This window comes from Anneissia japonica, unplaced genomic scaffold, assembly GCF_011630105.1.
Source record: "Anneissia japonica isolate Jap-2015-1 unplaced genomic scaffold, ASM1163010v1 scaffold287737_len543101_cov190, whole genome shotgun sequence".
Classification (NCBI taxonomy): domain Eukaryota; kingdom Metazoa; phylum Echinodermata; class Crinoidea; order Comatulida; family Comatulidae; genus Anneissia; species Anneissia japonica.
Genome location: NW_022726340.1, coordinates 408,149 through 423,551, shown reverse-complemented (window position 1 = coordinate 423,551; position 15,403 = coordinate 408,149). Strand labels below are relative to the sequence as shown.

At 32.1% G+C, this 15,403-nt stretch overlaps 1 protein-coding gene across 2 annotated transcripts in view; it reads left to right on the top strand.

The window, feature by feature from the left end:
* LOC117113085 (transcriptional adapter 2-beta-like) overlaps positions 1-15,403 on the top strand; it is a 36,123-nt gene extending 20,720 nt beyond the window's left edge. The window contains exons 13-16 of one of the 2 annotated variants that reach the window (XM_033256310.1): positions 4,600-4,634; positions 8,271-8,344; positions 9,844-9,906; positions 11,199-15,403. In XM_033256310.1, the coding sequence (XP_033112201.1) occupies positions 4,600-4,634; positions 8,271-8,344; positions 9,844-9,906; positions 11,199-11,321 (295 nt within the window). In that variant the 3' untranslated portion in view covers positions 11,322-15,403. Of the gene's footprint in view, positions 1-4,599; positions 4,635-8,270; positions 8,398-9,843; positions 9,907-11,198 lie in introns of both variants that reach the window. The other variant, XM_033256311.1, reaches the window with a different exon arrangement.

Sequence of the window (15,403 nt, the reverse complement as noted above, 5' to 3'; positions counted from 1 at the left end):
ACAATTTTTTTTATTTTTATTTTTATTTTATTTTTTTTAAATTTATTTGGAATAAATACTTAGAAGCAACAAAAATGCTGATAAACTTCAAGTTTACAATAGTCAAACGATTAAAAAATTCAAAATAGGCCTACAATGAGATAATAACAACAATCAATAAAATGTCATATACAAGTTAGATAAAAGTATGGATGCAAACAAGCATCTCAACAGTAAAATAGATTTTTTTTTCCCCCATTTGTATGTGTTGTGAGTGGAGACGAATGTTATTTTGAAATGTCGGCAGACACATTTTGCCATTTCTACCAATGGCGTAAACTTCCAGTTGTCAGTTGAGAATGGGAAGAAAAAGTAAAGCATGAAAAACAGGCATAAATTGGTGAACTCAAATCGTTCCTGTTATTTGGACGTCAGAAGTTAACAAACATGGTCAGATTGTCAGGAATGTGGATTCTGTGAATTCCATATTTTGCTTCTCAAATTCTATCTTTACAACAACTATGGTATTTAAATTGGGTAATTTAAAAACCAGCATTGAGTTATGTTGGAGTTTTTATGTTTAATGAAGGAAACCAAACCATAATCACCTAAAATCTAGGTTAAAAAATAACCAAATTGAAAATAATGAGGTCTTTGTATAATAAGCAGGGAGGTGCTATTGAGGCATAATACAGTACCAGCGATTCAGATTACGTTAATTAACCGTATTCCACTTGAAACTCTCATCAAACTAATCATATCCAAAGATTGATTTCAAGTGATTTATTTGTTAGCAGTGTAATAGGTAAGGAATGCTAACCATATTTTGAAGTTTTACTAGCTTGTATTTATTACCAGGTCAGGCCCAGGTCAATTGTTTTTTCTTGCTTTGATTTCCCTTGTGTTTTTGAGTACTTTCAACAGGTTTGATGGTTCTAATAAATCTAATAAAGAGTTATCATATTTAAAAAAACCAGCTTTTTAGGGTTTGTTTTAAAATGTTTTGTATGCTTTTCACATTTCTTTGTGTTTCTTTATACATGTATTATGATAATAATACAGTATTGTCTCTGATTCCAAGTTTAGCAACAAAAATGCAATTATTAAATTCTTATGTGAATAAGCATAACAAAGATTGGTCTTGAAAAAAGAGACCTCGAAAACAGGGACTCAAAACCCACTTGAAAACACTAGGGTCTCTCGAATGCCAAGCCTCTGTTTTCAAATGGTGTAATCGATTCTCGAAACCTGCTATGGAAACAGAATACCCTATCAACAATTGATTAATCAGTCGATAAATCATATATTCTGTCCATTGTTTTGAAGTTAACTAAGTAAATTGTTATCATACATGAATATTAATAATGAATCAAATATCAGTCCACTAGTGTTTTATAACTGAAGTTGCATAAGGCAATAGTAAAAAAAAATACAATATTTGGAAGGCTCCCAACTGAAACAAAGGATTATAATTCAGTACTTTTGAATGGAACTATTGCTAAAGTCATAAGGACACATGCCAGTTGTTTATTATAATAATTGACTGCAAGTTTTGTGCTTGTCGTTTGATGTAAAGGATTTAAAAAAATGATGAAAAGCCTGAAATCCTGAGGATAAAAAATAAAATGTCATTGAAGTAGGCACAGCATGGTAGTAGTTGTAAATCAAAGTTAGTCGGTTTGTACAGTCAGAGCAACATGTGTTTACGTCTGTAAATGAGTTGAGCCATGTGATCGAAAGTTCAAAAAATTAAAACAACTTTGTCCTGGATTCATCATGACAAATTATGTCTGTTTTTTTAGCTGCTCAAATAAGCTCAATATTTGAAAAAAAAATTGATCTTGAAAATTAAAATAAAATTATATATTGCTTATTTGAAAAACAATTACATTTAGGTATAATTCTCAATATTAAATTTACATAGGTTTTTACTATAACCCCTACTATGAAAATTAGTGTTTACTGCCAGACTATTAAGGGTAGTTAGGTACACTTATGATTTATTTATGGGCATAGGCTGGGAGAGGGCAGTGGAGGCGAATGCAGCCCCATAAAAGCAAATCAGTTCCACTAAGTGACATAAATTTTAAATATGACCATTAGGTTTTCATTGGAATAGGGATTTTGCTCCTCATTCTCAATTTTCGCACACCCAGGCCATTTTGCAACCTCCCCCGCCCCCACCCATTCCCATCCTTCAGCCAAAACCAGCCTACACCCCCTGTTATTTAAACATCTGTTATTATGTGCAATGTTCTTTTTTTCTCATAATTCCTAGTTGAAAGCTAATTTCTTAATAAATTGATATATTTCAGGCCCTGTAGCAGGTGCAGTGGGCCTAGGGGTCAAGTACCTTTTCAATAATTGGTCTCCATGTCAAATTCAACCAGTTTTATATGTTTTATCAATCAGATGGTTGTGATGTTGAAAGCCAACAGGTTCCCATGACAGTTTAGGATGAGCCACCATTCAAACTCATCTGTCATGCTTGCCTGTTGATGTAATGTAAACATCCTGGTTTCTTTGCCTGTAAATGTAATTACTTGTGACACTGCTCATCACCTTACTTCTACTAATGTTTCATCTTAACATTTGAAATGTACTTTTTAATCAGTTGGGGGTAATTAGTGCATGGGGGGACCAATATTGGGGCTGTACCTTGGTGGTTAAGAGGCTTGCGTTCTAACCCTTGCAGACTTCTCAAGTTATTAATATGCATTTCAGTAAATCATGTCTTTAAATATCCATAGTATTAATTTAAATTCAAATTTTTTGTAGCACCTACAGTATTTATGGTTATAATTTGTTAATATAGGTTGCATAAAATGCAGGTATAGCATAATATTAACAGCTGTAGAATTTAAAAAAAACAGGGACAGGATAAAAGCCACTTTTTCTTCAACAATATGATTTGTCTAGGGACAATTTAACAGCAGATCCTGATGGAAAAGTGTTCTAGACTTTAGAACTTATATTTATTTATGGGTCTAGTCCTATGATAAATTTTCGTAGTATTATTGTCTATATAATTAGGCAAAATTTCTGCAACTATTTCGGAAATTCTGTAGCACTTAAGAACTCTGTTCTAATGTTGTCTATGTTTTCTTCCCATAACTAAAAACAACTTAACTTTATTCTTCAACTTTTTTAAGCCTCATAAAAAAGAATTTAAAGTTTATAAAGCATCATTCTCTACAGTATTTGGCCAATGTACTTCCGGTTGGATGTGAAAAATATATTAATATAATTAAAACTTAAATTAAATGCTTCCACCATGTAGGTATTTCTAATTCCTTCTTACATAATACCACAAATCCTATAAGATCTGTGATAATACAGTACAGAAGCATTGGATTATAATCATGTAATAAAAATCAAACAAGTGGCAAATGACATTGGAGAACTAATTGGGACGTATTGGATTTCCTGTTGCAGCCATTAACATCTCAATTCTTTGAACCTCCATGTTTTAATGTGTCCGTCAGCATTTTACAAGTGCGTACCCCATCCATTGACCATGTCATAACTTTCAGAAGCACTTAATTAGTCAGGAGAAAAATCGCAAGGATTATCTTGGCAGGAAGCAATATTTTTACTTCTTTGTTTTCCAAGTGGATAATCCGTCTGTTGTGGTTGTCCCACAGTCTTGACCGATCAGCATCTTAGTACTCTCCACTGTTCTCCAACTTCCAAACCATTGGTTTTCCAAGGTCCTCAAAAATGTGTTTGTTGTTGCAAAACAACGGTTTATTCTTTTTCTTCTGAATCATTTTTAATAGGTTTTGTTTCAAAATGTGAGTCATTTTAAAAAGCAATCTTTTCATTCACTGGTACCTTCATTTGCTTTTCCTTGGTGGCTATTGATTTCAAAAGAAAAAAAAAAGGAGAATAATGTATTGTATGAAGATAATAGTATTATAATGATAATAATGGTAGACTTACAAACTACTTTGTTAGGACCTCTATGTGCCTGAAAAATAAGACCATAAGTCTGTTCAACAAACAAACCAAGAAACTAATCATTAATCTTGCCCTTACAACTAATTCTACTCTAAAATATACATGTTTATACAAAAATTCCATAAAATATCTGGCAGGGGAAGTCATCATTTAATCCCACTACTGATTTTTACTCTTGAATCCTGACTGGAGGCCCTAAGATTCCCCTTGATTCAGACAGGCACACTGGCAGCAAATGTTTTGACCCATCACTACATAAAGAGAGGTTGCTAGGCCATCATTAGTTTAGTACAAAACTGGGGGAAAAAGTATTTAGTCATGTTGGTATGTCAACCCAGGTTTTTAAAATACTTTTTAACCTGTTTCACACACACTTCTGATGGTAAATAATGATAATATTGACAGCATAGATAGCAGTAACAAATCTCAAAAAGACCAATAAACTTTCCTATATAATGATCAAATTTACCTGTCTATAAGCTACTATATGATAATTATATTATATAACATATAAAAGAAAAGGTGAACCTACAAAAAATTGTAAACACCAATTATTGGCGTCACCTTTCATTTATTGTACACAAATTTAGTGCACATTCTTTTGTGATTATATAGTAAATATATACAACATGTTTAAAATGTTATTTTTTTAAATTTCAGAATAAAAGAAGAAAAAAATACAAAAAATGGAAGAGGTATGTAAATAAATTGATCATTTTTCACATTTTATTGTAAAATTTTCATAATAAATAAATATGGTGATTTTTGTTGCCCGTTCTGGTATACCAAAAACGTTGCCACAATTTTCTTTTTCTCATTGATGTTTGTAGCTGTGATGTTAGTGGTAGAACACTTTTTAGGTAAATGCAAAGTTGGAAAATACAGTTATTGCTACCAACAACTTGATTACTATTTAATAAAATGCAGTTATGGTCTTATTACCCTAATGCAAGAAATTGTAGTTGTGCAATGCAAATGAAGAAATACACCACCATCAATTTTTCAATAAACAGGATATGTCAAGTGTCCGAGCCCGAGGAAATATTTGAAGATTTAAAGTTAATGTACTTTCTATTAGTTTTTGTAGAGGAATTAAAACACTTGTCTGGCATTAAAACAACAAGGTTTGTCTTGTTAGGACAGGATGCATGAGGCAATTTTTCAAACCCACTTTCCGTTGGTTTAAGTATTCACCAATCAAGCAGTACAAAGTAGATAAATAAATTGAAATTTGAACAGATTACTTTTTTTTGCATCGTTAACTTGAGAAATCCAGGAAAGTTTATTAACACAGCAAAATATTATTTCTGATGGTGATGAAGCATTAGCGAGGATTTGCATGCGTTTCCTTTGTTGCTTTAATCTTGGATTTTATCGTTGACAATAATGCATCTTATCTTGTGGTCAGTCAACTTTTAACATCTGTCTCAAGTTTATAAATGATTAAATGCAATGAATATTGTACAATGAAAAAATATTTGCACGAATATTTGCCACTGATACCTGAAGTGCCATGCTCCTGAGGAAAAAGCCCCTGTGATATGTTGTACAACTGATTTTTTAGAGGCACAAAAAAGCTCAGGAATGGTAATTGTAGATAGAGATTTTTTAATATTTTTTTATAACTGGGAAAAAAGGTAGAAAAAGGTGGTTATGCCCCCTTTACCCCATTTTTTAAATTAAAAAAAAATCTGTATCTCATTTATATTGTAGGACATGTCTTAAAAAAATATGAGTACAAGATAAAAAAAAAAAAAGTGTTCCCCCAGAGCCTTGCTTTAAACGTGGTTGTTACTCACACAAGTTTCCATTGCCTTTTGAGGATGTTTCAAATTTTACAGGATTTTCTGCTTTGAATCATAAAAGTATTGTAAAAGAGAAAGGCAGCTACTATTTCTTTCCCTCCCCCCCCCCAAAAAAAATTTCCAACCCCAGCCCCAACCATGGTGGGATTGAGGTTGTCTAGACCCTCCATCTGAAAATATCTGCATGTCCCTTCCTTCCCCCTCCCCTACTCTTCCCTTCCATTTTGAATTCCTAGATCCATCTCTGATGAGGGTTAGGGAGCAGGATTGTTTTTAGTCATTATTTCACAGGCAATGAACCCTGGGATTGGAAGGCAAGTATCTTATCCACCAAAATACATCTCCACTCGTCGATCTTTTGGAACAGTTGCAGATACTGTCATGTCAGTGTCTCCCTGGATACATGAAAAGGTTGAAAATCTTAAAACTAAACTTTTAAAATGCAGACTTAAAGCCTACAAAATGACCTTTCACATCCATCATAGATCCATTTTCAAGATCAGATGTGCATACATAACAAATAAAAATTAGAACTAAAAAGGTCGCACAATAGGTGTCAACCAAGTGATTGAATTAACTTCCTGCAATGTCTTAAATCTTCATTTTATTTGTTGTTATTCACAATTGAACTTGAAAATGATTTATGATAGACCCACCTCAGGTGTAAGCCAATGTCTCCGATAACAGTTGAAAGATAAAAAAAGTTTAATCACCGATTATAAAATAAATTGCATGGAAATTGAGCATTTAGAGGCTTATTTAGACCCAAGCCTAAATGCTCTGGGAGAACTAGACTAGACATAACTGGCATTTTGTCTGCAGGCCCACTATTGTATTGTTTGCATTTTCTGGTTTCCAGTTATAAGCCCATCCTCAAAATCGTCAAGTTGGTTTCTTGTTAAGGTTAATGGGGTTATACAGTACATAACTAGAGTACTACAATTGTTTTGCAATACCTGACTCAAACATTTTGTGTTTAACCTGCAATGTAACCAGCGATGTAATTCAGACAACATAACCATCAATGCATCAAAAACTTAAATTTCTATAACATTTGACAGGATTTAATTTGTTTAAGTGTATACTATTATAAAATGAAATCAAATTTATTGAATCATACGCTTTTAAAACAGTGAATGAAAATGAAAAGTTAACAAGACACGGAGAAATAAAATAGTATATTTATTAATTTGTTAAAATATACTATTTTAATAACAGAGCCTTGAAAATAATGAACTTTTCTAAAAGTTAAATTGAGGTCGTAAAACATCAGTATAAATATATTATTGCATAAAATAATGTTTATACGGATTTACAGTCTAATTGAAATGAAAACAAATGGTCCGTAATTCGTCAATCATTCCGCTCAAAATATACCTTTGGTGGAACTAAAAAGGATATTAAATCCCAATATGGATACAACAACCTTGATATGTAGAGGAAATGATGTGGTTACATCATTGGCTTCTGCTCTATCCTGGGGATTAGAACTGATTTGTCTGATTGCCCATCCTACTTTATCTCTCAAATTTATTAAAGGCGAAAATAATTTTTATAATCTGCCTTCCCTGCCTACTTCTGTTTTGGGCTCCTTTCTTTTCGGGTTTTTATTTTCTTCTACTGTTGAAAGCACAAAATTTAGAGTATTTATATCAATGCAGCAGCATACAGCCCATCAGGCACCCATTTGATACCTGGAAGAGAGAAGCAATGCAGATGAATTGCCTTGGCCAAGGAAACCAGCCTCAAACTTGAGCCCCCATTTCGTTTGGGAACTAAGAACCTGCTTCTACCTTGTTCGAAATAGATCATGCACATAGGACTAGTATTGAACCTTGCGAATTAATGGCAGCAGAGCAGCGCCACCAAGCGACAGCTTACTGTAACTACTGATTGATAGTTGTTATATTTATTTTTGTCATGTTATTTAAATTGTGTTGTTGCCATTGCTGATACTATTTATAGTAAGTTATTTGACACATAAAGTTATCAGGTTGTGAATGGTTTTTTTTGTGTGTTTGGCATTTGATCTAGATACAAAATGTCACAAAATGCATACTGGATGCAAAAACATTGGTATCAATGTCAGATGAGCATAAAAAAATTTATTAGAAAGGACATAAAATGAAAAAACTTCCAAGCATAATATTATTATGCATTTTCACTGACCTTTAAAATAGATGCATTGCTATCTAAAAAAAATGAACTTACATACTATGGGCCTGGCATTCTATCATCAAGAGAGCTTTCGAATATAGAGGTATAGTGCTATCACATTTAATATTTAATTAAATAAACGCCCCGCTTTGAGTAAATGCCCCTATTCTATTTGAATAAATACAGTACTGTAATCAAGTATGCATTCAATAAACACATACAAAATGAAAATGCCACCTGTGTTAGTGGTGTTTATACAACAGCAATAAGTATATTAATAAGTTTAATAAGTATATTAATAAGTTTAATAAGTATATTAATCTTCCTATTGTAACTTTCATTCTTCATTATTTTTCACTTTTTCATCAGAAATTGCTGAAGACGAGTTCCAAGCGATCAAGTCTTCACATGGGTTTAACTATCTATCTGAACGAGAGAAGAAGGTAAGCCGTGAGGGCGCTGTAAGGCGAATCTACTACCAATTAAGACACCGAGTGTAAGATGATGCTTTAACCAGCAAGTTTCTTTTTTAATGTTACGTTTGAATTGTTGGCTTGTTCAGCAGTAACGCATGAAAGCAACACTTTTTTCAGTTTTGGTTTGCATCTGTTGATTAAAATTGAAGTTTGCATTTAATTTTCCTTTTTTTTAATGCAATAATTATTGTTTAATGGGAAAAATAGAAAATATGTATCAATAAATGAGAGTGGAGTTGTATAGCTTAGTGGTGAATAATGAAGATGCTTGCCTTCCAGTGTTAGGGTCCTAGGTTCAATTCCTGTGATAGTAGACTTTTTCTCAGGACTAAAAGCAACTCCACCCCTTAAGAGACTTGGTGTATAAAGCATTGTCCATCCTGTAATAGGCAAGTTACTTGCTGTTGGATACGAAAGGAAAAAAAAAACCCTTATTTGTCATTTAATGATGTTATGAATTTAAATATTTTAAAGAATTATTAATATTATTCTTTATAATATGAAATGATGCATTAATTTACGCCTGTATGTATGATTAGGATATATTTGAATTTACATAAACATTATATTATCAATATATTATGAATGAATATATTTCTAAATAATAAAATGTTATAAAAGTGTGAGTTCAATAAATAAAATACCAGTTATTATGTTTTTACAATATTAGTAAATAATTGTTTTATTTTGCATAGTATCCTTGTGCATGATTTTTATGTAATTATTTTTTTGGTTTTTTTTTAGTGTGTTTCATCATTTAATAAATTACTGAAGTATTGAACAATTTTTTAAAGTTCTTTAGACTCTATAATGCTCTAATCTGATAGGTTGCTTAGAAAATGTATATAACATAATAAAAGTTTAGTACTGACCAATGTCATTCAAAGCTTCACACCCTACTAGTTACTTGTGCTCTTGGATGTAAGGGACAAACATAGTGTCTTGCCCATGGACGCTAGCAATGTGACGGGCATTAAATTGAAACTAGCAGGGGTTTCAAGTCTGCTTGCAAATCATCACAATATCTTGCACTCACATGAGAAAGCTAAAATATCCTGGAAACTAACATATCTCCCTCAAATTTATGATGATTGCATGTTTTAACTACTGTATTATCTTCCTCCTTGGCTATGAGCATCACCATGCCTGGCAAAATTCAATTAGATGTGTTGAGAAAGTTTGTTAAACCAGGTCTGCATGAAGCGACTCCTACCAAACTCGGGACACTTGTAACTAGCAACCATTTGGTTGTAACTCAAATTTCTAAAGACCAACCGCCTTGCCAACTATGTTTAAATGCATTTGCTTATGTTCGAAATTTGTCACCTTCTGTCTCTGTTGCATGGAAGTTTTAAGTATGAACTAACTTTAATTAAAAAAGGTGACTTAATAATGTGCATGATGTATTGTATGTAATTTCTAACAATAGTTGTTTTTAATTGTGGGAATTCTTGTTTGATTTTTAGTTGTGCAGCTCCATGAGAATGAAACCGGGCAGGTATATTATGCTGAAGACCATCATCGTTAAGGTTAGATCAATCAATCAATTAATCAATCATTCAAAAAATCAATCAATTATTTAATCTATTATTCAATTAATCAAGTATTATATTTATAATTATTCATGCATTAATACATGAATAAATTTATAAATTAATAAATAAATAAATTATTTATAGCAATCACTCATTTAAAATACCAATCAATCAATACATCAATCATATAATATACCAATCAATCAATACATCCATCATCATTTATGTATTTCTTATATTACCAAGAAATGCAAAAAGCACTTGAAACATACAGAAAATATATAAAGCCATAGTATTACCAAATAGACCGTAATCACTATGGCAACATTGTTGATCATACATAAATAAAAAGCAACCAATTACAACAATGTCAAATATACACTATGTACAATTTTCAAAGTTAATAAATAATGAAAATTTTAAACCATCCAAATTGAATTTAAGAAATGTGTTTTCAAATTGTTCACGGCTTAAATAGCATGTTCTTTCAAAATATAATTTCAAAGCATCTGATTAAATTGTAAAAATGTTCATTATAAACATGAGACATAAAAGAGAAAGCTGCAACGATCTGAATTTCATGGGACATTATGTAAAAGTTGGGCTTGGCAGGAATTCTTCACTACAAAGCATTCTGGGTAAAAAAGCATTCTGGGAACAAAGCATTCTGGGAACAAAGCATTTTGGGAACAAAGCATTTTGGGTGCAAAGCATTCTGGGTACAAAGCATCAAGGGTACAAAATACGGTCTCATAATTACTTAAGTTTTGTCCACACCGTCAAAATTTGATGTGACCAATAAATGTGATATACCCATATTTGGGTGTAATATGACATCTTCATGCCTTTATATGGGCACATTACACAAATCTGTCACATACAGTGTAATTTGATAGTATGGACAGAAAGTTACACTACTGTACAACAACTGACCGTTTGTTGACCCCAAATTTTATAACTGAGTCACAAATCTGTTCACTCTCCACCAAAAAAAAAAAAAAGAGAGATTAATATTAATTTATATTGATAATGTCACTGGATTAGTGCTGCAGTCATGTAATAACTGTAAAAATATAGATTCCAAGAATGAACATACATAATGATAAACCTTTAGTCCATTGTTGTTTTATATTGATAGTAGTTGGGGATGAGATGAAGCTTTGGGGCATTTTGTTAATGTCTCTCCCTAGCATTGATTACTGATCTCAATACTCTCTCAAAATAATGTTTAATTCAATATTTTTGTTGAAATTCAAATAGATTTAATGTGATAAATTGTTTTCTAGGATTACTTGCTGAGACGTCAAGGAGTTTCAACTAGGCCTCGTTTTCCAGGTAATCTTAACGTAACTCATCGAAAACGTATCGTGAACTACCTGACACGGAGCGGCTGGATTAAGTCGAATTAGAAGCAAAGTAAAATTATCCACCAATGGTGATGAGATGGAGATAAACTCCAACATGGAATGTGCTTGTAGTATAGTAGTGGAGATGAACAGGAACATTAACCAGTTTCTGTTGGATCTGGACTGATTTGCTTCTGGAGTAGAAAAAAAATACAAGGAGGTCACTCTTGCACAGAGTCGTTGACCTCTTGTTGGGCCAATGCTTGACAAGGACTACTGCAGATGTTCTGCTGTATTCAAGACCCGTGGTGCTGATTATCCTTTCGCAAACTTACTGCCAAAAATAATCTGGTAACTGTTTAGATAATATTCAAAAGAACAAAGCATACACTAAGGGAATGTTATTGTATAAAAAAGCATACATTCTACTTTATATGCTATACTATCAGTATAAACAAGTGCTGCACATTTTATACACGTAGTCATGATTATATCATGATCAAAGCAAATACAGTATTTCCCTGCAATACCCCTTGCTTCCATCATATTAGGGACCGCATTAGGTCCATAGTGTAAATATTGTTAACGAGATATCATCTCTACATAATTTATTTGAAATAAAACAACAAAAGCTGGTTTAAAATCTTGATACCTTTTATAAATAATAACAAAAAAGACCTTTTTTATTAATACTAATCCCATGAAAAATAAAGTGTGTGTAAGTAAGTAAGAAAATACATACTGTAAACCGCCATTCTGTTCATTTGAGTATTTTTGTACGAGATTTTATAAAATGTTACTTTAGGAATCCTTTTCACACCTTGTGGATTTGATGTCCATCAGTGAGGTTGCTTAAAAGTGTTTGTTTTCAATGCCCTGTGATTTATATACTAAAATGCTCAGTATTTACCAAAAATGTTTAAACGCAACAAATTTTTATTCAAAGTTTGATACATATTCCTATTCAGTAAGCCTATACAGTGTTCGTCCTCTGAATTTGATATGCATTAGTAAATGAAGATAATATTGTTAATGTAGTAGGGACATTTCGCCACACACTTCTGCCTACAACAACGTACACTAGAGACGTGTGTTGTGCCCTGTGTCCACTCTATCAAATTTGATGTGACAAGTTTGTATGATGTGCCCATATATGGGCAAGATGATGTCATATTACACCCAAATATGGGCATGTCACATTTTTTATCACATAAAATTTTGTAGTGTGGACAGAACTTAAGGCCTGTTCACACAATGAATGAAGTGTGAACCAGAACATCATTTAAGCATTGTAAAAGACGTCCAATATTTATTGTTTGGTGAAATTTCTACGCTACACGATAACAAGTAAAGGCATTATTCAAACAATGACATTATGCTGTTTACGTTATTACCCCAATCATCTATGGAACACATACTCCGAACACTGCAGATAGTAATTAGTGCATTTCATGATAGTAATAACAATGCGCTATTTATCTAGTGCATAATGCAATAAACTGTATATTATGCACTTTACATTTTTACCCTGGTCATTATATCAAACACTTATAGATCACCATTTCATAAGCAGCTAAATTCAGCGTTTGGTGTTTGAATGTAACCAGGTACCCACTTTTCTACCGCATAGAGGAACAACTGTACCTTTATTGCCTTGTTCAAGGACACAAGCGAAATGCACAACAAGGAGTTCGAACCCCTGATCTTAAAGTTGATAGTCTGCATCTCAACTGCCGTGCCAATCGCTCAACCATAATCAGAATAACCTCTTTGTTTCGTGCGTTCCAGTACAGATGTACAAACGGTGTATGACCTGCATAAACAATATTATAGGCCCCTATATTGAGGTTCACACATTTTCTACACACAAACATATCAAACAATGTGTGGCGAAGTATCCCTATAATGACACACCCAAAAACATATAACTATAGTTAGGTACTTAATCTAGCAACAACATCAGTTTTATATTTTTATTTTAATATTTAACAAAGCTATTTGAATGATTGTGCTATTTCCAGTCAAATGTCATTTGCAGATGGTGCTATAGTCTCATATCATTTTTGTACTTCTGGAATATATTGTGATACAACTCCAATCCTTTGTTTACCATGGTATTTAAACTCTGATATATCTGAAAAAAAATTTGCACAGTACTTTAAAATCTTCCTTTGTAATGGTGATAACAAGAAAACATTATTTTGGTTTGTCGATCAAAATTTAAATACATTTTGGGCCTGTTCAGGCTTACGATATATGCGATAAAAATTGTAGCCAATTTAATTGATACTGCCTGGAAATAACATTTGTTTTTAAAATACATTAACATTAGATAATGCAATACACCAGTATTGGCGATACTGTGCAACTCTGTATGCGGGCATATACGGTAATACCGCAAGTCTTAATTTTGTCAAGATATGACCTTCTGAAGGTAGAAATACTTCCGTTTATAACACAATAATAATTTTGAACTATAGAATCGCCTTCAATGTAAGGATTTTTGCTCGACTAAGAAAAGGAAAAATTCTTTCAAAATCTGGACCTATTTTTTTCCGACTTAGCATTTGGCCTTTAATTAGCACATAGGAAAGCATTTACAAATCCACTGGTTGGTATAACAAGACGATCACAACTAGATCTTTAGTAAATATTAAAGTAGAGCCGAGAAAAATTATTTATTTCAAAAAAAGTAATTTTAATTATATAAAAATTGTGATCATTTTATACAAACAAATGACATATAAAGAAACAAAAGAATATAAAGATTATTTATTCAATAAAAGCTGAATTTCAACCACATTGCTGTTCTTCCATGATATTTTGAACTCGGTTCATATTATCGAGTTTTATGTTTCAAATACCAGCACGTGTGATGTGAAATCATCATGCCCATATATGGTTGTGATATGACATCACTATGTCCATATATGGAAAAATCACAGATATTTGTCCCATAAAACCTGATAATGTGAACAAAGATACAGAGCTGCATATGTTACAAGGTTGCCTTCCTATTTTAGTGAAACTTCTCTTTTGTGTTTCCCAGTGTTTTACTGTGTTAATTCACAGCATGGAATTTGACTTTTTTGCTGCCCAATTCCTGACAAAAGCCAACTCATTTTTACGAGTCTATTAATTCAAAGTGTTATTATGGTATTAACTATGGTATTCATATATTAGTTTACTTGCCATTTTGTGTTTGCTCATGATGTTGAGTTTCTCTGTGTTAATATTAGATGAATCTGTGAAATATTTCAAACGGATAAAAAGGTTACCATTGATTGGATATGGTTTAGTATAATGCGCCTTATAAGACTTAGCTTTAGATTGGATTGGATTATTATAAGACAAGGTTAAAGTAAGCCTCTACAGTAAGCTATGGAAACGTGTGTTTATGCTACTGTTTGTGATTATACTTAAGTTTTTAATGCTCTACTTTGGAAACAAAAGTTTCCATTCTTTGGTGATATTTAGGAGTCTCAAGTTTCTTGCATTTTACTTTAGAAACAAATGTTTCACCTTTTGATGTTACTATAAGGTTACTATTGTTCTACTTTGGAAACAAATATTTATTGCATAGGTGTGTAGTTGATGTCTATGACTCTACTCTGGAAACATTTGTGTTCCAATTATTGCTAATTTTTGCTATGAGAATTCTGTTCTGGAAACAAATTGTTCCATCTTTCTCTTGTATTTGAGTGTCTATTGTTCTTATTTAGAAACATAATTTTTCATGTTTTATTTCAGCGATTTGTTGTGTCTATGGGTCTGTTTCTGGTACAGATTTGTATATTGTACAGCACCCTGCTTTGGAAACATTTTTGTTTCCATGTTACTTGTGCTGAAGATTTTGTATCTTCACATGTAGAAGCTTATTGTGATTAGTAGTGGCTACGAATTGTTGGATGTAACAGACTATCACATCCTGTCTGTGTTTATTGTAAAAGAGAAAGTTTTCGAAATGATGTAATTTGATGTAAATACGAAAGATTTGAAATGTGGTTGATTGGTAATGAGGTAAATGAATGGAAACTAATATTAATGAATTATTATATTATCTATTTGTGTTGGTAAAATCTATTGTTAAAAGAATGCTTTTTATTGTTAAGTAAAGCAAAGAGTAAAGAAGTTTGATATAATTT